Source organism: Ceratotherium simum, chromosome 6 (assembly GCF_057802395.1).
Source record: "Ceratotherium simum simum isolate JZ-2026a chromosome 6, ASM5780239v1, whole genome shotgun sequence".
Classification (NCBI taxonomy): domain Eukaryota; kingdom Metazoa; phylum Chordata; class Mammalia; order Perissodactyla; family Rhinocerotidae; genus Ceratotherium; species Ceratotherium simum.
Genome location: NC_141905.1, coordinates 15,287,304 through 15,313,474, shown reverse-complemented (window position 1 = coordinate 15,313,474; position 26,171 = coordinate 15,287,304). Strand labels below are relative to the sequence as shown.

At 41.4% G+C, this 26,171-nt stretch overlaps 1 protein-coding gene across 2 annotated transcripts in view; it reads left to right on the top strand.

Annotated features, from left to right (window-relative positions):
• The first annotated feature begins 376 nt into the window (after window positions 1-376).
• The window catches only part of ACTN2 (actinin alpha 2), a 66,113-nt gene continuing 40,318 nt past the window's right edge, over window positions 377-26,171 (top strand). Inside the window, exons 1-2 of one of the 2 annotated variants that reach the window (XM_004432399.3) lie at window positions 377-645; window positions 25,794-25,908. In XM_004432399.3, the coding sequence (XP_004432456.1) occupies window positions 520-645; window positions 25,794-25,908 (241 nt within the window). In that variant the 5' untranslated portion in view covers window positions 377-519. The remainder of the gene's footprint in view (window positions 646-25,793; window positions 25,909-26,171) is intronic. The other variant, XM_087431913.1, reaches the window with a different exon arrangement.

Genomic DNA, 26,171 nt, shown 5'->3' with positions numbered 1-26,171 from the left:
GTCATCCCTCCCCTTGCCCGCGTACATCCACCCACCTGGGGAACCAACCCAGGCTCCGGCAAGTCAAGACGCGCCTGGAGCCAGAAGGGAGCAGGGAGGATGGGCGGCGTGGGCTGGCGCCGGCGGCCTCAACACACACCACCAAGGAGGTTTAGAGCAGCAGTAGGAGCGGGGACCCTGGAGCCGCCCGGCGCCCCTGCCCGGCGGCACGTGCTCACCGGCGGGGGCGGGCGCGGGCGGAGGCCCGGGCGGGGCGGGGGCGCGGCCGGGCGGCCACGTGACGGGCGGCACGGGTATTAAGCGGCGCGGCAGCTGCTCGCAGCCCGAGCTGGTGCTTCGCCCGCGACCCAGCGTCTAGGTGTGCCGCCCCGAGAGGAGCCGCGCGAAGGTCACCCCGCGCCCGCCCGCCCGCCCGTCCGCGCCTCTGCCGAGCTCCGCGCGCCCCGCCGGCCCCGCCGCGCCTCTGTCCGTCCGTCCGAGCCCCGCGCGCCCCGCCGCAGCCCCGGCCACCTGAGCGCCATGAACCAGATAGAGCCCGGCGTGCAGTACAACTACGTCTACGAAGATGACGAGTACATGATCCAGGAGGAGGAGTGGGACCGCGACCTGCTCCTCGACCCGGCCTGGGAAAAGCAGCAGAGGAAGGTCAGCAGGGGCCCCGTGCGCACCATCTGCGGGCCTGGCCCGCGTGTCTGTGTGTCCCGTTCCCCCGCGGGGCTCCAGCCCGTGGGCGGCGCCGACCGACCGTGTGGACTAGCGGGAGAGGCTTGATGGAGGTGTCGTGTTGTCCGGTGTCATCGTAGCCTGGGTGCCCCATTAGAAAGGAGAACACGTCCAGGGACAGGCAGGAAACTGGGCGTCGTGTGTGTGTGCGCGCGCGCGTGCGCAAGTAACATAAGAGTTACAAAACGAGAAATGTTAATGGAAGAACAGTGCTGTGTAAGTGTGTTTCTGTTTTAACCTGCATTAGACCAGAATTTGAAAGAGTCTCAGGTCTGCTCCTGACCCCTTGAGTCTGTGACCTTGGCCACAGAGTTGTATCTCCTAGTCCCTGTGCGTCCTTTTTCCCCTAGCCCATCTCTCCCCAAATAAAAGAGATCAAATGAACGTCAGCTGTATTCCTGTTTTCATAGGGTTGCCCCAGAGTAATTGAAAATCGTTTATTAAATGTGTTGGGTTCCTTAGGGATGCTGTATGAACCCTAGGCATTCACCGGTAAAGTAATAATCATTTCACACTCTATTTATGGTTCATTGAGGTAAGCACCCAGGGACGAGGGAGTCAGCCAGCTCTAAGAGCTCCCTGCCCGTCTTGGTTGGTGCTCTCTGGGGGCCCAGTGGAACATTCCACCATTTGAAGGTTTCTTCTTGATCCTCTTGGCTAGAAGAAGTAGGGGATGCTTACTAGGAGGCTAAATCCTGTCTCCTGTTTGACTGGGCACAGAGCCTGGCTGGGTCAGGCGTGCCAACACAGACCTGCTAACCCAGCCTTATGATGACAGGGTCATGGCAAAAGCAAAGTGCTCTGTGCTTTTCCCCCTCTTTTTCTGGGAGTGGAGTAAAGCGGATTTCCCTTCTAAGGGCCTGCTTTTAAGTGGATAACCTCTGTTGACCATATGTGTGCATGGGAAGTGCTCTGTGCAGCTGCCACTGTGGGTGATTGTGTGATAGTACATGGTGAATAAGTGTGTGACTGTGGAAAACACACACATCCCATGCTTCCCTCCCAACAAATGTGTTGGCTGGAGGAGAGAGGCCCCATATTTGGATAGTTATCAAATAACCATTTATTTTTGTTGTTTATTAAATTACCATGATATTTTTATGTCACGATTTCTCTTTTATCTGCCTTCTCTCTTAAAATACCACTTACTATTATTATTTTAAAGCTGTAATTTAGCTACATTTCATTCTCCACCTTAGTTTTCTAAGACTTCCACCAGCCCTACCTTCTTGGAAACAACAGAATGGGAGTGATACATAGAAGTTGAGTCTATAAAGGAAGACAGAATTTCAAACCTTCTACAATTTTTGAGATGACTCGTGAGGGAAACACTTGGCCTGAGGATTATTAATGTGTCATCTGGACTCGATGCATTGTCCATCAGCAAGAAGTTAAAAAGTGACTTTAATTTTTAGCAGTGAGTGTTTCTTTTTTAAATTTTTCCCACAATTTTGATTACTACATTTTTCATGGATTTAAAAAAACTCCTAAGTCTTTGTTTCAAAGATTGCTTTTTTTTTTCCTTATGAAGAACAGTAAAATAGCTAAGGAATTGGACAGGTACTGTCTGCCCATTGTTTTTGAAAGTAATAGTCTAATCACAGTGGTTTCTGTTGATTTTTTTTTAAGTACAGTACAATAGCAGAATAGAGCTAACGTCAGTTTCCAAAGGCCATATTGATACACGCTTTCTGTCATATTTAATTTTTCTAATGTGTTTACAATATGTGTTTATATAATTGCATTGTTGTAATTTTCTCTGAGTTTGGGATTCCTGTGTGAATATATTATTATAACTGTATAGCACTCGAAGTATATTATTTAAAAAACAGACAAACTTTCTGATCCCGGTACAAAATAACGCTAAAAGTTTAAAGTGAGAATTCACTTTTTTTCTTAGATATGTTGAGTGTTGAAGACACTGGGGAAAAGCAAAATGAAACACTACATTAGGACATAGACCCAGCAGATTTAGAAGATACTCTGTTTCTACTTTTGGTATAGACCCTACTCAAGTCAGTAAAATAATATTGAACTGTGAGCTCAGGGCAGCCAGAGCAGAGGCCTCTATTTATGTCCTATGAGACAAACTGTTGGAACAGGTCAAGGATAAAATGCCATTGTTTCTATTGTGGGCTCCCTTCTCTACTCTTGCCATTTCAGTGATATGCTGGGTATGAGATCTGTCAACAGATGCTGGTAACACATGATGACGTCTGTAGTGTTATAATGGATGCGGTGCCTAATTATATCCACAGTTCAGAGAGTCTCATGTGCTGTGGTAATCCTTGCTCTCTGGTGTGGAATTCCTTGCTACAGAAGGACTTAGTAATAAGTGTAGTGCTTTTTTTTGATGAGAGATTTTTTTTTTTAATTGTCATCAGATACAGATAGCATAAAAATTACCATCTTAACCATTTTTAAGTGTAAGATTTAGTAGTGTTAAGTACCTTCACGTTGTTGTGCAACCAATCTCCAGAATTCTTTTTATCTTGCAAAACTAAACTCTATAAACCCATTAAACAATAACTTTCTATACCTCCCTCTCCCTAGTCCCTGTCAACCACCATTCTACTTTCTGTCTCTACAAATTTGACTCCTCTAGGTACCTAATATAAGTGGAATTTGTCTTTTTGTGTCTGGCTTACTTCCCTGAGCATGTTTTCAAGTTTCATCCATATTACAGAATGTGTCAGGATTTCCTTCCTTTTCAAGGCTGTATAATATTCCACTGTATGTATATACAACATTTTGTTTATCCATTCATCCATCAGTGGACACTTTGGTTGCTTCCACCTTTAGTTATTGTGAATAATGCTGCTATAAATGTGGGTGTACAAATATCTCTTCATGACCCTACTTTCAATTTTTTTGACTATGTACACAGAAATGGAATTTTTGGGTCATGTTGCAATTCTGTTTTCAATTTTGTGAGAAAGTGTAGTGCTTTTTCCAAAAGGAGGCAATTTAGAAGATGTTGAATTTAGCGTGAGTATGTACAGGCATTTCAAAGTGCTCCCCTTTTCTTTCAAGGGTGTTTAGTAAATAGGAGTAGGAATATTTCTAGTCACATAAATTAGGCTCTCTTCAGTGGACTTTTGAGACTTCTAGAGCTTTGGTGTTTAGAACCAAGCTTCTCCTGGAACCAAGGAACACATTCAGCCTTTAATTCAACTGAAGCCTAATCAGGAGGTGACTTGTCAGAACAGCAATGCTGAATATGTGTGCTATCTCCGCAGCACAGGGCGCTGTCCTTCACCACTCTGCGAGGCTAGAACAGACCTTTTAAGGAGATGACTATGTGTTTCAATACATAAAGGGTCCTTACATCCTTAATCTGTAATCAGCTAGATCATTGATAAACTTTTCTACTAGTTATTGAGAGCCTGAGTGAGTCATTCATTTATTCCACATTTAGAGTACTGATTGGTTTTAATCATTCCTAGAGAAATTCAGGTTCTTCTGAATATTCACAGTTTATATGGACCGATTCACCATTCATTTTGGAGCACCTCCTGTCAGTCCTGTCATCCAGGCTAAAATGTTGCCATGTCGGGTCCAGCTTCATGGAAGGACACATGTGCGGGGGGCAGCTGCCCACAGGGTCTGGATTAAGTAGAGAGCCTGGGAGCCTGAGAGTGGCCCCTGTCAGTGTTCTGTGAGAGCAGCTGCTGCTGCAGGGTGCGAGGTGAAGGCTCTTTGCCCTTGCACAGAGAAATATGCTCTTGGATGAATTTTTCCGAGGAGAAAAGGCATTAATTGTTCCAATAAGATGAACAGCTAACAAAAAGCTTGTGAAATTTCTCAGATTCATGAGATGCAGACGAATCTCAGCTCTGCCTGGTACTCTCTGACCATAATCAAGTCACTAAACCTTTCGAGTGTCCGTTTCTTCATCTAGAAAATAGAGATAAATGATACCTGTCTTTCTTTTTTTTTTTTGATGAGGAGGATTGGCCCTCAGCTAACATCTGTTGTCAATCTTCCTCTTTTTTTTTTTTGCTTGAGGAAGATTGGCCCTGAGCTAACATTTGTGCCAACTTTCCTCTATTTTGCGTGTGGGTCGCTGCCATAGCATGGCTGACAAGTGGTATAGGTCCACGCCCTGGATCCAAAGCAGAGCACGCTGGACTTAACCACTACACCATGGTACCGGCCCTGATACCCGTCTCTCTTACCTCACAGGGTTTTTCAGGATCAAATGATTAAACTAGTTTATGCTGAAACGGCTTTGTATTTGTCAAGTGATCCGTAAATGTTCAAATAATATTATTATTATCCTCGTGCAGCAGATATTTCTTAATTTTATGAGGTGGTGTAATAGAAATCAGCACTATGCTTGGACTTGTGAGAGATGATGGAGTACAAGATTTGTTCCTTAGTGACTTGATGTACTTTTTTTTTTTACTGTGGTAGAATATATATAACATAAAATTTATCATTTTAACTATTTTTAGGTCTACAATTCAGTGACATTAATACATTCACATTGTTGTGCAGCCATCACCACCGTCCATCTGCCGAACTTTTCCATCATCCCAGGCTGAAGCTCTGTGCCCATTAAACAATGACTTCCCATTCCCCCTCCCCTGATGGACTTTTAAAGATAGAATTTACACATTTGAACACTTAGAGCATAGGAAATTCTTTTGTATTAGGTTGCAGATGCTTTTATAAAGAGTAAAAATTATAGGTCAAATAAGGAAAATCATTGTGGGTGAGAATAATGAGGAAATAGCTTTATAAGGGAGTGGAAAGTGGGCTAGGCCTTAATTTGAGTAATAACTAAATATTGGCTGAGTGGAGAGGAGAAAGAGAGCGTTCCTGGCTAGAGAAATAGTGAACAGCCTATTCCAGCATGTTTTTTTTGGGGGGGAGTGATAAGTGTGATGTTGTACTAGTAATAAGTGTTTATGTGGCCCTTTAGCACTGTGAAAGAACTTCACATCCAGTATTTCGCAGGACCCCCTCACCCACCCTCCGATAAAGAGGCCAGGGAGCGAGCTCAGAGAGGTGAGGGTATAGGAGGAGAAAGAACCAGGGCGGCCAGACCAGGATTCGCGTCTCCTGACACCTGGCTGTGTATTCTTGGGTGTGTCTGCTGCTCATGATGAGTTTGAGGAAGTGTGAAGAGGAGATAAGCTGAACTGAAGCTAAAGATGTAGATTCAAATTCGCAGAGAAAATTGGGTAGGTAAACTGGGGCCAGATGATAGAGGACCTGGCATGCCAGGGTGAGTGCGGGCTTCATCCTCCCAGCAGCGCAGGGCATGGGAGGTTTTTGAGCCAGGAACAGCCGTGCTCACCGTAGTATATTGTTTGCAGAATAAATCAGACTGAGTAAGGGCCTGAGGTGGGGGACCCAGGCAAAAGCCGGGTAAGGGATTGTAAGGATAAAGTGGTGAGGATTAGAACGAGGGGGCTAATAGAAGCAGTGGCAAGGAAGGCATCAATTTGAGAGTGATCAGGAGGGATTATAAAAAGTATTAAATAACCCCATGTTGTTCCACACAGGCTGTTGTATAAATCCAATTAAGCAGGCATGATCTCACTGTGAGAGCTCCTGGACTTAAAACTCAAGACAGTGTTATTGACAAGTAACCAACAAACTAATGAGGAGAGTCTGTTTATCCACCAGGAGATTGTGTCTGGATGGAAAACTAAATATTTACAGGATGTGTCCTTATTCAGTGCAAGGGAATGAGCTGCAGTGCTGTGGGGTGAGTGGTGTGTCCATGTGGCCATTGCTTGAAGGGAGGGCTGGAGTTTCAGGTAGCCTCTGATGTCCAGTGAAAAGTGATGGGCAGGCATATAAAGGCAGAATCTAGTATGCGCCCTAAGAAACACCAGCCCCCAGAGGGACTGTTGTCCTAAATATGCACTTGGTTTGCTGTGGAGAATCACAGGTGCCTGCGTGGTAAGGCAGAAAATCACTCTTTGTCTTTGCATCCTTTGTTAGGCACTGTGATGTGTCCTGGGCTCTTCCCTACCCCTTCAGCCAAATTCACTAAGGAAGAAACCTGAACCCAAAAGAAGATTTTCTGTGAGTGTGGGAGGAGGAATATGACTCTTAGCTGGGAAACTTAATTAACGCAGCCTCAGAAAACTGTCAGAAAGCACTGCAGTGAGCTGCCGCAGCTGGGAGACACCTACAGAGAAGGCACAGTTCGGGAGTGGGTGGGGGAGCCGCCAGGACGAGCAGAGGAGTTGATACGGAATACGTTGGAGGACAGACAGAATCGTACCGCTGTTTCCCTGGGAACGGTACTAATTCTTCCAGAAAGAACAGAAAGCAAAGATTAGGGGGAAAGCTTGCTAACCACTGTGCTAGACAAATTTCAGAGGAAGCAAAATCTTGAGGGCAAGAAATTGGTCTTTCTATAGAAGTCTGAGGAACATTTTTTACACAAGGATGTATCTGTCTGAGCACATGCACACACGCCTGCATGCACATACAACACCCCTCCCCACAGTTTTCTAGATCAGAAACCAGAAGATGTTTTTACCTGCAACCCTACTGAAGAACAGAATATAAACGGAGCACAGCATCACTGTTCATTCTTTCATTCCTTTGGCAGACATTTATTATGGTCCAGGGCCAGAGATAGAGAATTGAGTTAACAGCACCCTCGGCCTTAAGGAGCTTACAGCCTACTTCAAGAGACCAAAAAGGTTCATGAGAAGCACAGAGGAGGGACACCCAATTCAACCAGGCTGGTGAAAGAAAGTACAGAATATTTCCAAAGGGCCCCTCCTGCATGGTCCCCTGTCATGGTGAACGGAAACATCTCTCTCGATGGCACCCAAGCCGGGAACCTGGGCGTTATCCTTGATGCCTCGCTCTGTCCGATTCCTGTGGAGCCCACCTCCTAAGTCCTCTGGACTCTGGCCCTTCCTCCTGTGATGTGCTTTAAGGCCTTCAGACTCTCTGTGTTTCCTGCCTGGATGGGGGCGGTGGCCTCCTGCTCTGTTACCCTCCCACAGATCATGCTTGTCCTCAGGCTTTTTGCCGTGAGGCTGGCAGAAATGATCTTTATAAAACACAAGCCTGCTCATGGTATTCCCTGCTTAAAGTCTCTCTATGGTTCTTTAGTGCCTTCAGAGAGAGTTCTAACCTCTTGCAGTGGGTTGTGAGGCCAGGCCTGAGCTAGCCTCTGTCCACTATTCCACTTTCCCCACAGGTTCTTTAAGAGCCAACCCTGCAGAGTGGCCCTCATTGTATTTGACTCCCCTTTGCCTTATACTCAGCCCCTACCTGCTCTGCCCCTCATGGGAGTTCCTCCTCCTTCAGGCCCCTCCTCTGGGAGGCCTGCCCTCTAGAACGTGGGTCACTTGGTGTTGTCTTGATCTCCCCTATGAGGTCTATGAGCAGATGCTCTTCTCTGGGCACTGCACTGGGCCTGCTCAGAGTCTGCACTCATATTTGTGGAGTGAAGGAATTATGAGTCATATTTCTGAAAAGAATTTAGTACAATTAAAATTTTTTTGCAATCTTTATAACTCCTTGAGCTATCAATGTATTAACTCCGACTCATGCTTGTTGTTTAATGCTTTTTAAAAATATTTTCTGAGCCAGCCCTGATGGCCTGGTGGTTAAAGCTCTATGCTCTCCACTTGGGCGGCCCAGGTTCGCTTCCTGGTCTCAGAACCACACTGACCATCTGTCAGTTGCCAGGCTGTGGCAGCAGCTCACATAGACGAACTAGAAGGACTTACAACTAGATATATATCTGTGCTTGGGGTTTGGAGAGAAGAAAAAAAAAAGAGGAAAGATTGGCAACAGATCTTAGCTTAGGGCCAATCCTTTCCATCAAAAAAAAAATTTTTTTCTTAAAGCGTTTTCTCAAGTCCCCGAAATGATGGAGTTCTCTGACTTAATTCTTATTCTAAGACTGAGCCTTCAAAGGTAAGCTGCTTAATTTTTAAAAAAATAATTTTGCATTAAAAAAAATCATATATGGAGATTCAAATTATAATAAAATGTGTCACCATATTAAAGAACAAAGTTCTGGTAACCTAAATTTGATTTGAAATGACTGTTTTTTCCAGATTGAAAATCCACTTAATAAAGAAAATTCCAAATTTATTTATGTAAATTTAAATTTATGTTTTGTATATAAAACATGGTCAAAGAAATTTTTTTGGAAGGTGTGCTGTGCTTCACAGTGGTGGAATTGGAAAATAGAGAATAGAGACAGGTGATTCTGAAGAGTGTGTGTGGTCCTGGAAAAGAATGTGCCTGAGCAGTACTGACACCTGCCAAGTCCAAGACTAAAAAGTCAGCATGACTTTGAGTTGTTTTGTTTTGTTTTGTTTGTTTTTTGCTTGGGGGTAAATGTGTCAGTCATAGTCCTTAGAAATTACTATACATTGAAAATAGATTCTTGTTAGTGGCCATTACAACCTTTTCATTGAAAGGAGTGCTATCATGGAAAAAACACTCATTTTTTTAGTGATTTGTGAGGACGAAATGGAGGTCAATAGGTCAAGTAGGTCAATATGAGATTGTTTAGGGGGAATGAGAACAGTATTTAATATGAAGCTATGATTGAGTCTTTTTTTTTTTTTCTTCCCCCCCAAAGCCCCAGTAGATAGGTGTATGTCATAGTTGCACATCCTTCTAGTTGCTGTATGTGGGACGCGGTCTCAGCATGGCCGGAGAAGCGGTGCGTCGGTGCACGCCCGGGATCCGAACCCGGGCCGCCAGCAGCGGAGCGCGCGCACTTAACTGCTAAGCCACGGGGCCGGCCCTGATTGAGTCTTATACAGACAATTATAATTGATATTGGCAAATCGAGAAATCCTATCTTCTAAAGTTATAAGTCTTTAAGTTACCTCATTATAGTCAAACAAGATGTGAAAATAGTAATTATTTAGAACGTAGGTAATCTCATTGCTCTTTATTAGGATTTTGAGATATTTTACGTGTATTAGGTTGACCCATATGACATTCTCGATACTGATCATTTTGTCCTCCAAAAATTGCAATTTCTTATGGTTCCATCCAATGAAACCATGGTACCAGTATTGTCCCACTATATTTGAGGTCCTTGACCAATACCACACAACAACCAAGCCACAAAACTGAGTTCTAATCATTTCTAGCCTTATCTCTAATGTCTTTGGTATTCATTTGGGACAGTAACAGGGTTGTTGGATTTTGTAGAAGTTAAAAATGTGAGGTTTGGATTGAGGGCTTAGTATCCAATGGAAATATCAAGAAGAAAGGTCAAAGCTAGAGATTTAGATATAGGAGTTTATAAGTGATGGTTGAAACTATTGGAGGAGAAAATGGAAGAAGATCTTCCTGAAAGGTGCTGAGGTGAGCTAAGACTAGAGGACCACCAGAGGAAGTAGTGACATTACCTGAACGTGGAAGCGTTGCTTCTCTGGATGAAAACATGCACGCGGTAGACGACTTGGGACCACTTGAACTGTCGAGATGTCTTTGATTTTCTTCCTGGAGAAATCTCACCTTGGTATTCCAGTGGAACTTCGCCAGTCAGTCTGAAGCTGGCATTTGAATTGGTTTAGTCGCTGGAACAGAAACCCAGGGATTTGGCACTGTGGAATGGGATATCTTTTAGCTCGTGAGATAAGTTATACTTTCAAAGGAAGTGAAAAGCTGTAAGAAATTATTTGTGGTGTTGTGCTCAAGTCTGTGACATAAAATCCTTCTGCAATTAGAATGGTCAATGATAGGCTTTATTGAGGAAGTCTTTATTGAAAATTTCTAAGCACTACTGGTAAAAGTAGAATTTGTTTCATCTTTATATACTAAATGTAGAAATTAAACCCCAAGATAGATTTCCTTCTCCTGTTTTATCATTTATAAAATTAAGGAAATGAAATGAATTAGTGTCCTCATTTAGGTGTTTTGTTTTAAGGATTTAAAAAAAGATTATTGGTATTTTGGGTGTTGGAGAGTATCAGTCATGAAAATGGTAAAAGACATACTGGGGCCGGCCCCATGGCGTAGTGGTTAAGTTCAGCTTGTTCCTCTTCAGCAGCCCAGGTTCGCGGGTTTGGACCTACACCTGGGCACGGACCTACACCACTCCTCAGCCATGCTGTGGCAGTGACCCATATACAAAATGGAGGAAGATTGGCACAGACGTTAGCACAGGGTGAAACTTCCTCAAGCAAAAAGAGGAAGGTTGGCAACGGATGTCAGCTCAGGGTGAATCTTCCTCACCACCACCACCACCACCACCACGACCACCACCACCACCACCAAGACAGCAGTAGTGTGGGAGTTTGAGGGTCTGTCTAAGCATAGCTCATCTCAGTCTAATTAAAACTTCAGCCCAGACCCAGGTCAATCTGACTCTGGAAGGAATCTGAATAATCTGCCCTTCACTCTGTCAGACAGAGAGATAGGGCCTGCATTCTCTGAGAAATAAAATTGAAACATTATTAAAAAAAAAAAAGACATATACAGAATTGTAATCAGTTTAGAGATTACCCATAGAGGTTAATATTTTTCTATTTTCAAACACATTTTTGAGGGGAGGCAGGGGTGAAGGTCAGGTTGGGCTGGGATGTGGGAAGAGAGAGATTAGCTGGAAAAATGCAAACCATATGTTCTACCTTTTGCAAACTTTAATTTTTATTCTGTTATTGAAATTTTATGAAATAGATAATAAAATGCAATATTTTATTGCATACTTTGGTCTTTTATGTTAAATTTTGGGACATAAGGATGTTTTAATTTTTTTTTCAGTGTAACACCAAAAAGAACTCCAACAAGACAGTAAAAGTGATATTTTAATATACAGATTTTTGCCAGTAGGTTAAGGAAAAGAGGGGGAGGGGATTTGACATTTTGTTCCTTGTATCCCAAACTGTTCACTCTATAGGGCAGGGCAACTATTTATTGAGAATTGCCAGGTGCTGTTTTAACCATGGATATTATTTTCTTCGATCTTCACAACAATCTTGAGAGATGAATATTGTTATCCTCATTTTTTAGCTAGGGAAGTTAAGTAACTTGTCCAGGCGTGGTTGAGGGTGGGGAAGTGGTAGCTGAAAATGCACACAGAATTTTGTCTAAATTATGAAGATTCAGTTCTGTCTTGCAATTGAAATTTTATAAATGTGGAGATGCTAATTATTTTATTGCATAGTATGTTCTACAAATGGCAGAATTGGATTTTGGATACAGGCTGCTTAACTCTAAAGGCTGTGCTTTTAACTGCTAACTTTTTCTGTTTTTGTGGCTTTCTGCTCAGATTTTTAACCGACAACCCAGAGCAGAAGTCTGGGACTCAGTATTCCTAATGTCTCACTTATCAGTAACCTACTGCCTTTGTGGAAGGATGTGTGTGTCTGTGAATTTTTTATTTCTAAATGGGTACAACTCGGAACTTCGGATGAGAATAAGAAAATTAAATTTTGAGGCATGGTAAATATTGTCAAAGGTGTTCTCCAGGTCAGGCTCTAGCTGTTGCTTTGTCCAACAGAAATGCCAAAGTGGGAGGAAGGGACCACAGGAAAAGCCAACCAGACCTCTCCAGTGGGGTTTTGTAGGACGTGCTGTGAAGGGCACATCTTTGGGGTTAACTGCTGGTCTGTGTGACTCAGTTCCGAAAGAAGCCAGAGTTCAGGACACCTACGTATTTGAGTCAGTTCCCTTTGAAGACAACAAGACTGCCAGAGGCAGGAGCCTCGTAGATCGGAGTCCTCCTGCAGGCGCGATGATCTCTTAGGGAACAGAACGCTCTGTATGATTTGGGCTCTACAGAGGTTTAGCCTAACACGTTGTGAAATGGCAGTACCAACCTTTACTTTACATTAAAAAAATCCTGCTTTTATTTATTTAACTGCTTTTTATGGAAAATTTCAAAGATACATAAAAGCAGAGAGAATAGAGAATACAGTGAATTCCTCTGAACCCCACTGGCCAAGGAAAACCCAAGTTTCATGAATAGAGGATGCCCAATTCTTTTTTTCTCCAGCTTTATTGAGGTATAATTGACAAATAAAAAATTGTATATATTTAAAGTGTACAACATGTTTTGATATATTGTATACGTTGTGAAATGATTACCGGGGATGTCTGGTTCTAAAAGGAAAAAAAAAAGTTTTTATGTTCAACAAATGTTTTATTCTCTACACAGAGTTTTGAAAGAAATTAGCCTGAAGCAAAACTGCAAAGTAGGCCTCTTGTTCCCTTCCCCGTTTTGGAACTCCTCTCTCCCCACCCTAGAATCAACGCTTTCTGCTACCCCTTCTGGCCGTTGAGGCCTCCTCCCTGCTCTGCGTGTATACCTCCCCTAGCCCCCAGATTCTCCTAATGATTTCTCAGATTCTTAACATTATAAGTTTATTCCTAAAAACTAAGGATTCCCAAGACCTGCCTTTCCAGAGATCACCAGTATTTTAAAGGTGACCTTTCTAAGACAATAACCCTGATGTCTAATTATGGGAAGGACCCTAGTCGTGAATTTTAGGCCCAGTAGGAGAAGAGGATGGAATTGTGCTAAGAAAGCACTTTTGGCAGAGGTGACGCCTCTTAGCATCCTGTAAACGTGGATGGTTAACCACTATTTGTGCCCATGTGTGAAGTCAGTACTGATGGGATCTATGCTCTGTGGAAGGAGTCTTTCCTCCCGCTGTGAACTGATCTAATAAACTGACCCTATAGCCTCTTCCAGGTTTATTGGTCTTGTCCTCTCTTAGCTCCTATGACCATTGCTTTTACTGCTTTGAGTGGGGAACTTGAATTTGAGACAGGAGGCGGGAACAATGTCTGAGGATGCTGAATTTGATACTTCTGCATCTTTATTTCCTCCACCACCCCCAGAGTACAGCTGGAGGAAGGAGCAGAACAGACATTTGAACGGTTCTTGGGGAAAGGTTATTTTTAGGGGCCGTCTTGCCAAGACTGCTTCTGGGGATTTTATTTAGACATACATCAGGCGCTTGCCCTCTTAGATGTGGGAATTTCCAGGGTAGCCCCGGAAGTTATGGGGGGCTGCGTGCATGCAGCAGTTCCAAACCTCCTCATTCCTTACAGAGATTCATTTTATTTTATTTTTTCCCCAGCTTTATTAAGATATAATTAACATATAACATCGTGTAAGTTTAAGGTACACAATGTGCTGCTCATCTCTCAGGCCTCTATTCTTTATGAAGGAAATGGTGAAGGAGGGTGGAGTAATTTCAGAGGTAGAGTGAGCCCACATCTTGGTTCGCCCAGGACAGTCCCAGTGGTGGCTGTTGTCCCAGAGTAATCATCAATAGTGTCTCCCTTGACTCTCAGAAGTGGTCCAGTTTAGACTGCAAACTCGGTGGTCACCCTGTTCAGAGGAGATAGATGCAGCAACGTCAGGGAAGGTTAAAATAGTATGGAGGCCCCAATAATTTATATAGGATAATATATATATACATATTATAAATATATGTAATTTATATAGGATAATAATGCCTTCTCTCAAAGGACTGGCCTATTTCTGAACTTTAAAAAATATAAATATTTGGGGCCTGCCCCGTGGCTTAGCGGTTAAGTGCGCGCGCTCCGCTACTGGCGGCCCCGGGTTCGGATCCCAGGCGCACACAGACGCACCGCGTCTCCGGCCATGCTGAGGCCGCGTCCCACATACAGCAACTAGAAGGATGTGCAACTATGACATGCAACTGTCTACTGGGGCTTTGGGGAAAAAAAAAAAAAGGAGGAAGATTGGCAATAGATGTTAGCTCAGAGCCGGTCTTCCTCAGCAAAAAGAAGAGGATTAGCATGGATGTTAGCTCAGGGCTGATCTTCCTCACAAAAAATAAATAAATAAATAAATATTGGTGAAGTGAGATTTCTAATACTTTGACAAATTTAAATACCAGAGTCTAGTAATTTCTGAGTCTTTTAATTCATGCATCCTTTAGAAGACCAAGGCTTGCAGCCAGCTGTGGGAGAGAGGGATAGGGGACCACCGACCCCACTGGAGCCCTCCTGGGGGCCAGGTTCCCCTCTGAAATGCATGTCACCATTAGAGTTTTGGTATTTTATATGCTATATATATGGTTTTATAAATATTACATATGCTCACAATTCAGACAATTTGATATTAATATGTGCTCTGCGTTAAGGATGCTTATTTTGCACACCTGAAAAACTAAGGATTAAACATTATTTAAATATCTGAACCAATTACCAAAGTCAGATCTCTAGGTTTGTTTTTATGACGGTTTAAGTCTTTTCTAAAAAAAAATGTTTATATGTTCAGACACTTGAAAATCTGGGAGTGTAGTGGTGATCGCTGTATTTACTGTGTGGTAAAATCATGTTCAATGTATAATTTTCCCGTAAGCCTATAATGAGACACAGTGGGGCAGTCACCATTGGGTCCTTTAAGGACTTGGTAGGGAAGCAGGAAAAATCCTGTCAGAAATGCCTGGTGGGTGACAGTGGGTTCTATTGCTGTCACTGGTATCTGGGTAACTGGATATTAAAGACTCCAAAGGATTTCTATTCTGCTGTCCTAGAACTTGGACAGTGTGTACCGTCTACATTAGGATTTTAAAACGTGATGTCGAAATAGGGATTTTAATGTGAAACTTAAAAAAAAATCTTGAAGTAGCACTACATTGAGTGATTAATTTCAGAAATCTAGAGTTGCTGCATTATATCCAATTTAAGTAGTTTTTCAGGAAGAAATATGGATGATGAATGAAGTAAAGCTGGCTAACATAATTACAGATTACTCAGTAACAGCAAAGAATCTAGGCTAACAAATTGTATATATACTTTCCTGAGCTACTTTTTCAAGATACATTTTTAAATAATTGGGTAAATCATATGTGTTCACTGTAGAAAATATAGATAAGAAATTTTAACATCACAATCTAGAGAAAATTCATGTTAACATTTTGCCATGTTACCTACTACATCCCTTTGTGCTATAGTATAGAAGCATATACTTATGTGTTTTATACTATTATACATAATTGCCTGAAATGGCTCAGGATACGAAGACTTTATTATATATTTGTATGAATACTTTTCATTCAGCATGAGCCCTAGGGAAGAGCTTCTTGATGGAGGAGATCCCAGCCTGGTTCCTTCCTGTGTGGAGTGGGCAGGAACTGTGAAAATGCCCAGCTTCCCTGTTTTTATTCTGATGTTATCCGGAGCTTTTCGCATATGTAGAGGAAACCTGTAGACGCACTTGACTGGGGACTGTTCCTGACTTAGAGTTGTGCTCTGGTCCAAACACCAATGCAGAGAGTATGGTGTGTTACAGAGAGCTGTTCATTCTAAATGAACACTTTCATCCCTCTGTGTAGGCAACCGTTTATTTGGGTCCCTGAAAGTAGTAGCGGCATGGTGAACTTGAATTAAAGAATATTTACTTTGCTGTCTGTGTAGTACAAGCTGCTTCCCCAGTTGCCAGGATGGGCTGAGGGGGGAAACATCAGTGTACTTTTCTTTAAACTCGAATTCATCCTCAAGAAGAGAAGAATGGAAGTACAATAAACGTTGCTATTGCCAAAAACTGAGCAGCAGTTGGGTCTGCCCTGTCGCCGAGCCACATCTTGCACATAATTACCCAGGCTCCAAGGGAACAAGTTATTTTGAGAAGCATAGCTCAGGATCAATCATATGTAAGGCTGTTTGTTGGGAGCCTTAAATGCTCGCTTACCAGAAAGTCCCCAAAGGAATTCTTCACGTAGGTTGTGCCAGCTTGGGGGAGGCAGGTGTGACCGCACAGAACTCCCAGCCTGTGGTTAAGTCAGGCTCTTGGCCTCAGGAAATCTTGAAGCTCGGATGACCAGGCACCAATAGCTTTCATTTAGTTCTTTGAGCTTACCACTTTTTTTTTTTTCACCTTTTAGAACAAAAATGACTTAGACTTTGATTCTGAAGATGTTTGATTTGGTTAGTTTAACATATGCTTCCAGCTCTAAAATAGTTTGGGAAGAATCTGCGTATTTCTAATCTTAACTCTTTTTTCCATTTAATGGGGAGTTTCATCAAGATCATTTGTTAACTGTCCTTTAGAAGAGAGAATGCTGTAACATTTTTTTTTATAATTAAAATTTTATTTCAAAAATTTTAAAACACCGTTTGGAAATAAAGGAGGTAGCTTGGACTGAAAACTAGATCATGAGTCAATGGCTCAGAGAAATGTTTGGTGTCCTTGCCATGTTTTATCTCTACCTTGAGGACTGTAGAGATGTGGAGATGAGTAATTGCAGCTGAAAAATAAGAATTAGGAGAATGAGTAATCAGGACTCCTGTAAGTGGTAATAAAATATTTGTTGGAAATTTTCTTGAGCAGGAAGGAAATTAACAGATGGAAATAGTTTAGCTTCTAGATAAATGTAAGATCTTTATGAAACAGAGAAAAAGTGCTAAATAATTTGGCCCAAATCCAGTAGTATTTACGGTGATTCGTATAAGGGGGAACGTCGGGACACATATTGGATTTTAAATGGAGAGTTTGACATGGAAAAGGAATGTGGTAAGCCGAGACTTAAGACAGTTGTCATCTTCACAGGACAAGGGAAGCATTTGCAATGTAAGACCAGCAAATGATAGACTTTAGTTAGTTCTGTGTGTCATTTTGGTGTATTAATTACTGTTTGTCTTCATTGAAATCAATAAAATTTAGATCGGAATAGTGAATATTTTAGCATATTTGAATGTTGACCTCTTTAAAGACTCTAACACTATGTATCAAAAGACAATTCTTAAGTAAAGGTAAACTCATGACTCCCAGACAAATAGAAAAATGAAATATAAGCAGGTTAAAGATGTTATTTAATTAATGAGAAAATGGAAGAGGTGTTACAACCAGTTCAAAAGAGAATCTGAAGAATAGGCACATTTATAGATCAGGAATATTGAAATGAATGTCCAAATGGAGGCAGACTCTGCTGTGGGAGAAGGGAGGGTTGTCCCTGTACTGAACAGAATGCATTTCTCGTCTATAGACAAGAATTATTTTGCATTGCTCTCTGTTATCTGTGACTTGCAGAGGTGTAGAATAGCATAGAAGGGGTGCTGTAGACAGTGCACAAGCTTCCCATTGAAGGTTGGATTTTTCCCAATATAAAGTAACCTTGTTAGCCATTTCACCTAACTTTAATCTGTTCCATCCTTTCTGGAGGTTATGGAGGAGATTCCACATATCAGAGAGGTCACTCCTCAAACTGGAATTAGTCTGGGCTGGATTTGGCTTTGTTAAAAAGACCTGAAAAGCATTTTTCTTTTTCCTGTTAGGCAGCCTTAGAGTTTTTAGCACCTTTCTTTATGTATTCTGAACAGCGCAGGGACTAAATGGAAGTCCGTCCTCTGAGTCTGACGTTTGAAGCCTAAAATTCACGGTTCAGAATTTCTGATTAAAACCAGACCTGGATAGCACTGTCTTTTCAAGTGCTGGGAGAGCCATCTTTAACCTACCCACTTCAAGTCTTTTCCATTAGCCCGATTCTATTTTTAGATACCCTCAGTAGCGAGGTTGCCTTTTATTTTTTACAAGGTTTTTGTTTTGGCAAGATTACAGAGTCTTTTTTAACATTTAAAGGATTCTGTAGTTAAGTTTGACATGATAAAAATAATTTTTTAAAACCTGGAACTTGAACACTTACAGATTTTTACCTCCTTGGTTTTTTAATTTTTTCAGTTTAAAAAATCTGATGGCTAGCCTCTTTGATCTGTCCCAGGAAGTCTGACAAATAAGATGTTATTCAATAAATAGTTGCTGAGTGCCACTGTCTCCAGGCACTGTCTCAAACATAAACGGAAGATCCTGCTTCACTGTCTGTCACTTTCATCAGCATTTTTAGAATGTTCAGGTGGTGGTGTCACACACCAGGTATGTCTGACAGTGTTTCTCCTCTTTCCTTAAAAGACTAATTGAGTTGTTTGTGGCTTTCTTACCCTTTAATTTGAGATTGTTAGGTATTCTAACATTGGATAGAAAGAAATCCTAAATCCTGCTTTTAGGCAGAATTTGTTGGAGGCAAATCAACGGGAAAAAGCTGCCTCTCTTATTTTCTCTTACTTTGTCTTTGAGCAATTAAATGTGTATTTATGAGTATTCCTGGAACTCAGGTTAAAAGCAGTATTTGGGTACTGTTGAGGTTCCAATTTATTTATGCCTGAAATTGTCACAGTTAAAACTTGAAGTATTGAGAATTTGAATAGATACCAGCTCTGTATGTGTGAACACAGGTGCATGGGCTGGATGCTGGGTTCTTCAGGTGATACAAAGGTGAGTGAGGCAGATAAGAAGCCTCTATGTTCATTTTTGGTTCTTTGATTCATAATATGTATGCTTGCAGGCATATAAAAGCCTGGGAAACGAGTTGTGAGCCTTCTGTTTGCAATGGAATGGGATGGAATTTGCCTTTTTACACGAGTTAATTTTAAGGCTCTTTGTACCTGGTGTATTATGAACCAAGTCCTGATTCGAATGTAGCCTGTTATATTAATTGTCGCTGAGCAATAAATTTTTTAAAAAATGTAGGGGCAAAATATTTTTACCCCCTACTGGCAAAAACTAATGTTCTGAGCACTTTGTACCTTGAGGAAGTTAAGAAATGCTAATGATGTTCTTTGTTCTCTGAACAGTGGTGTGAATACTTGTGATAAATCGGGAAAAGACGAAGACCTGGCATCGTTCTGGATTCTTGGATTACAGACCATCTTGCATCCCTTTTCTGACTGTGTACAGCAACAGTCTATGAAATGTGCTAAGCAACAGCGTGTTTATGCTTAGTTATTGGAGGTGGAATATCTCCTGTGCTCTAGTAGACTTAAATCGTGACTATGGGCTGTCTTTATTTTTCTATGCAATGACTTAATTCCCTTTCAATTTAAACCCCAAAGCATCTCAAGTTTTTTAAAATTGCCATCACTGACTACTGTTCTTTTGTGTTTCTATGGCATTTATATTTGTGAAATATTTTCCAGTCTCTTATAATTCATCATACTTCACAGCCAACTAGTTGAGTGAAGTTAATGTGCATTCCTTGGGGGGAGAAATAAACAACAGGAGAGCTGAGCTGACTTGCCCACACCAGACCCTCAGCTGGTCACAAAGCCAGGCTTCAGATTTTAGGGCTGCTGTTTTTCAGAGATCGCTAAACTGAGCTGTCACTTGCCATGTTATCTAGCAGGATCTTGGAGACTAAGCAGAAATTTGTGGCTGGAAAATAAAAGGGCTGCCCACTGTGTGGTTAGATGCCTGGTTATGCAAGTTATGAGAACATTAGGGCTCCAAATGGACCTTCAAGACATCTGGTAGTTGGTTGTAGCACATGCAGGATCCTTAGAATTAACGCTCTTCTACTTACGTACTTCTTGCTTGGATTACATTTTTTAAATGTTGTATGAGTAGTTGAAGGTGTACTTGGGCCCTTGGCAACCTTGAAGGTTTGGAATTTTTTCAAGATCAGATGATTATTCAGTATTCACTACGCTGAATAGTCAGTCACCACTGTGAGTGACTTCTGGATCCAGAGACTTTTTAAATGTTTTTAAAAAATGGTTGAGTGTCCGAATATTTAAATTTAAGATCGTGCTGCTGATTTCTGATGTGATTCTGGAGTGTCCCATAGTTTGGGTCTTTGTAGCATTTGCAAGGATCACCCAGTGCAATTCCTCCTGTGATGTGTGGATAAGGGTCTTTCTGGCTGAGGGGGTTGTGAAGATTTGTCATGAACCAGTGCGTTCTGCTTCTGCTGGCCATGTGTCTGGCAGCAATTTCTGCCCTCTCAGAGGAGCAGGCTCCCTGCTCTTTATAAAGGCAGTGACTCTTTTCTTAAATGCTAGAGCTGAAATCACAGTTAATTCAGAGAAACAGCTCTGACCCTCCCCTCCTACCTTAACCAGAGATTCCACAAATGTGTGCAGCATTCTAGAGCCCACTTACTTTTCAAATATTCAACAAGAATCAGGAAAGCGATTAGAAGGAATCTTGGCAAATTGAGAATTTGTAAAGTGGAAAAGAAAACATTATTAAAGCGATTATTGTAAATAGAAAAATATATGGAGCATTTTTAGAAAGTCAACTAAGCAGAGTTGTGGTTTTCAGTAGTTTTACATGAGAGGGTTTGCAGAACATTGTGAGAGGTATTGTTGGCCGGCTGGTTTTTACATTTCTTCTCCTCCTGATAACCTTTTGAACTATTTCATAGAGTTGATCATGACAATTATTATTTTTTTTATAGCTGGGAAAGTGTCAGGACATGAAGGACAAATAATTGCATGGTGTCAGACTCAGAAATAGAATCCGAGTTGTGAGCCACAACTGTGGGCTGGACCAGACTCTGCCTGTCCTCTTGGCTCCCTCTCGGGGACCACTGCCCCTGCTCACCTGGGGCTCTGTCGTCCCACTCCACAGGATGCACGCCAGGGATCGACACAGTGAGCCTCTTGCTGTCTTTACTCATTGTGGAAAGTAAATGATATGCAAACTCAAAATCATAGAACACTCTGACAGTGCCCCAAGCCGTTTTTGACCTGACAGACATGCCGTTTTGTAATTGGTGGGTTTAAAAGCTAAAAGCTATTCAGACCTGCCTAGCCCCGAGCTTCATGCTGCAGGCTCTGCCTGAGTGTCCCAGCCCTCAGTAGATTCTGTTCTGTTTCATTCAGAAAAGCCCCATGGCTGTAATGAGTCTCCATTTCAGAAAATGTGATCTGAAATTAGGATTTTTTGTAGTTATTATTAAAGTAAAAGCCGGCTAAAAAAGAATAAAGGAAATTTATAGATATTGTATTGCCAAATTTTTTATTTGGAGAAAATGGAATGGTAAATTGAACAGATAGTCTTATAGGAACCAGCCCAGGCCTAGAACCTTACTGCTAAAAGAGTTAATAATTAACTGATAGCATGAAATGGACTCATAACTCAGAACCATGTTAGACTCAGGATTGACTTTTTTGTCCTTATCTGCGTATCCAGGTAATAATCTCTTCCAGGTACAGATGTGAACTTGTTTTATGTAAATAATCACAGATATTACTCATTTGGATTAAAAAAACCTTTTTTTCCCTTCTCTCAATGGAATAGTCTACAATGTAGGTGCTTATGTCTGTAGGCTTAATTAACTTGAAACCAAATACAAATGCATAGCATTCAGTAACACAAACTTATCTCAACATTTCAATAAGGACATAGGTGCTTTTTTGCCCTTAAGTACATTGCGTTGGTTATCATATTATATAATTTAAATTTGAGAAATACAGTAGTCTTACAGTTCCTATGAACTAGGGACTGTGCTAGTAAGTTTTTCATGAAAGAAGGAATGGCTTTGCCCACCACTGAATGGGGCTAACAATTCTTGCTAACCAATATTCCTGGGAAACTCCTCCAACTGATATTTTTCTCAACCACCATGTTTTGGGGGTTGAGGAGCATTTTCTGGGCCTCCAGATTATGTTCAGATATATAACAGAGGAGAGATTGCTGATAATTTGAGTACCCCTCAGACTTTCTGCGTGAAAACATAATACTACAAGTCACAGGAACATGGCCGTAATCCCCGGGCCCTCTTCCTCTGCGCCCTGTGCGTGGACAGCTTCCTGTCCTGCGACCAGGGAGGGTCCGTAGGGCAGGAAGACCAGTCTGTGCCTACAGGACTGCCCATCCTGTCCAGTGACTTGTGAGTCTCTGTGTTTTGGGAAGAGATGCTAATATTTGCTCCCGTTGTCTAAGGAATAAACATAGTGAGACAGTGACTTCCACTGCCTTTCTGTCTTTTCTTTCTGTGACTTGAACACTCCTTCCCTTAGCTTTGTTGTGAGTTTCTTTGGAAGGTTATACAGACTAGAAACATCAGCCTTTCCTTTCTGGAGATAGATGGTTCTGTGGTTTCCCATCTTGGTTCTCTTTGTGTGGCTCTGAAAGATTTTGATGTGCCTATTTTAGAGATGCAAAAATTTGTATTTATCACTAGGTGTAGAGGAGCAGGGAATGAGTTGTTCTTCAGGAGAGAGGTAGAGGAAAGTTTGACTTGGAAGCAAGAGAGGAGGTTGGAGGAACCTCAGATGTGACTGGGCAGCTTCTGAGTTGAGCCGTGGGCTGGGAAGACATTGGCCTCTTTCCGTGATGGTCTCTGTCTGGTTCATAGAGCACCATTTTTCTTAAGAAAGGACATCCAGTTTGAACCTAGAAGCCTGCCTCCAAAACCACGTGGATTTACCTTCATTCTGTTTTAGTTCTCCAAGATTTAGTTCTCATGCACCTTAAAAAATGCATGTTGCTATTAAACAGCAAGAAAATCCACCAAGAAGCCACCAGGTAAAATGTATGGGGTTTGTTGCTGCTGTTGTGGCTTTTGTTCCTATCTCCTCAATGATTAGCAGGCTTTTCACAGAAACAGAGGACGATGGGAAATGCATAGGAATAGTCTCTGTAGGGTATGCTAATTAAAACTGTAAATAGAATGAAAATTAAACATTCTAAAAAAGCATAAATTGCTTTTCAGAGTGCACTGGCCTCTTCGCAAGCTGTTATCACAGAGCTATTGGAGTCCTTTTTCCCATTTAAGTTGGTTAGTCACCACCTTTATTGGCTCTTAGGAATACTCATTAAAGGTAGGGAAACTTCATTAGACTTAACTAAATGAATTGACCTTTTAGATTAAATTCACTCTCTGGATTCGTACTACTGAATAATTACCTATGGTAAATTACCTTCATTGTATGTGTACCCATAAAAAGATGGTATCAAACAGACTTTCACAGTGTTCCATAGTGGGAGTCTGGAAGCTTGCATTGATTTCAGGAACAGCTTTGGGGTGATCTCCAGAAGTGCTTCTGATCCTTTTATTATGAAGGGACTTAAATAACATGGTAACAAGGTAAGGTAATTTGCACCAGCAATATTGCCTATTTTTAAGTAGAATGTAAATAAAGACAACTCTATAAATATTTTGTAACATTATATTTTTTCTCTGTCAATTCTGTTTTTAAAAGTCACAACCTGTTATTCTCTCGTGCCTTTCCCAAAAGATTAGGTATGTGATTAGTCTCAGTAGTGTCAGTTAAAAACAAAAAAAGAAACAAAACACCTTTAAGGTAGATTTGCTTGCCGAAAATGGGGCCTGGGATGATTTTTACTCTTAAGAACTTAGTTATCTGGAAACAACCTTAATGTCCATCCATAGGGAGCTAGTTACATAAAGTGTGGTATAGACACTACAGTGGGATACTATGCAGCCATAAAAAGGAATGACCTGCACTGGTATGGAATGATCTCTAGATTATGTTTTTTAAGTGGGTAAAAATAGCCAGGTGCAGAACAATGTATACTATGATTTGTATTAAAGGCACAAAAAAAAGAGGTGTGTGTCTGTGTATTTATATATGTGTAGAATATCATTGAAGAGCTACACAAGAAACTGAATCTGTTTGTTCCCTCTGGGGAAGGGAACTGGGTGGCTGGGAACAAAGTGAGAGGGAGGCCTTTTACTATATAACCTTTTGTACCTTTATACCCTTATACCTTTTGTACCACTTGAATTTTGAACCCAGGAAATGTATTGCCTATTCAAAAAGCAAATACATAAAATTAATAAACAAATAAGTAATAGACTCTTATAATAATCTTAGCTTCAAAAAACAAAATTTGATTATCTAGAGTGGCACTGTCCAGGAGAACTTTCTCTGATGCTGGAAATGTTCTGTATGTGCACCATCCAGTCCAGTAGCCTCTAGCCACATGTGGCTTTTGAGCACTTGAATGGTGGCTTATGCAGCTGAGGAACTAAAGTTTTAATTCCTTTAATTTTGATTAATTTACATTTAAATGGCCATGTGTGGCTAGTGGCTACCACAGTGATTGGGTGCAGATCTAGAATATATGGCTTCGAGTATCTCTTCTGTTTAGACCTGACTAAAGTTTCGATGTGTTTTAGGAGAAATAGTTGTCAATTTAGGCTCTCGGGGTAAAATTCATTATTTGTAAATCCAAAAAAATGCCCACATTTTCTTTTTGCCCTAAATTTAATGCCATCACATATTTCTTAAAATAAGTGACTATTACTTTGATTTGAGATTTGAAAATCCTCTTTATTACCCAGGAAAATTATTTTTTATGGAAACTCTGTCTTTTTGTTGTCTCATTTGGAAGCAGTCAACTTTTGAGAGGTTCGTTTTCTCATCTATAGCACAAACCCTGTTTGTGTGTCCCCCCCCAGTGTAACGTGCTGGGCACTTTGTTCTTGAGCCTAGCAGCTGTTGCGAGACAAGGGACAGTTTGCATTCTTAGCCAGCAGCTGCCAGAAGCATTTCTAATCTGGTTTTGGCAGGAAATAGTGCACAAGTGGAAGCCAAGTTAAAAGAAGCTTGAAAAAGAAACAGAATGACTTCGGATGCCACTTAATATATAGTTCATCTTTCCGCTGGAGTTTCCCCTAGTAATTGTCAACATGCCTAGACTGTGAGCCCCTCCAGGGCAGGCTGTATCTAATTGTTTTTGAAATCCAGGGTCTAGCCCAGGGCCTGGAATATGCCAGTAGGAGGTCATGATTACTATTTATTATTTTTTAATGATTGACTATACTGTAAATTTGTTTAATTGATTTAGTTACTAGCTTAAAACTGTTGTTCATCCAAGATAAACTAGTTGTAGATAATTAGTGGTTATGGGTCCCTCCTCTCTTCTCCTTTCTGCTACACAATACTGCCCACCCTCTGCTCTAAAGTAAGACATTTTGAACATTCTTTAAACATTATTTATTCATCCATTCTGCAAGCAAGCTTATTTTTGTTGTATGCAGGGAATAAGCACATCCTGATTTAGTCTGTCTTTCCTACAAAGTAAGAGGTTTTCAGAAGGCATGGGTGTAAATGTGGTACCTTTTTAAACTGAAGGCAAAAATTCCCCAGGTTGGTATACCAAATAAATGATTTTTTGTCTCCAAAAAGGAAATTTTACTGAAATCTTACCTTTGGCCCTCAAATCATCCTCTGTCAAATTCTGTCTGCTTTCTCTAGAAGGTCCGAGGAGCGCCAGCCTCTTAGACTCGCTAGAATGTGCAAGATGTCAAGTGTTGTCCCCGTGGAGGGGGTCTGACTGCTGATGGGGCTGTGCTAAGGAGTGTTGGTTCTTGTTGCAGACTTTCACTGCCTGGTGTAATTCCCACCTAAGGAAAGCTGGCACCCAGATTGAGAACATCGAGGAAGACTTTAGGAATGGCCTTAAGCTCATGCTGCTTTTGGAAGTCATCTCAGGTTGGTCTTAAACATTTGCCATAGGTGTTATACCCCAGTCCTCTTCTTCTGTGTGTGAGCAGTAGATATGCATCTACTTAAAGATGACTGCCTCAGAAGTTCCCTTTGAACCTGGCTGGGCAAGAACATGGTATTATTGGCAAAGAAAACCTTTTCAGAGAGCAATCTGCCTGGAGTTATTTTTCTGGTCTAAAAAAGGAGTGAACTCTGTTTAAAATTGACTTATTGAAATGTTTATACCACCCAGCTCAAAACAAAATGAG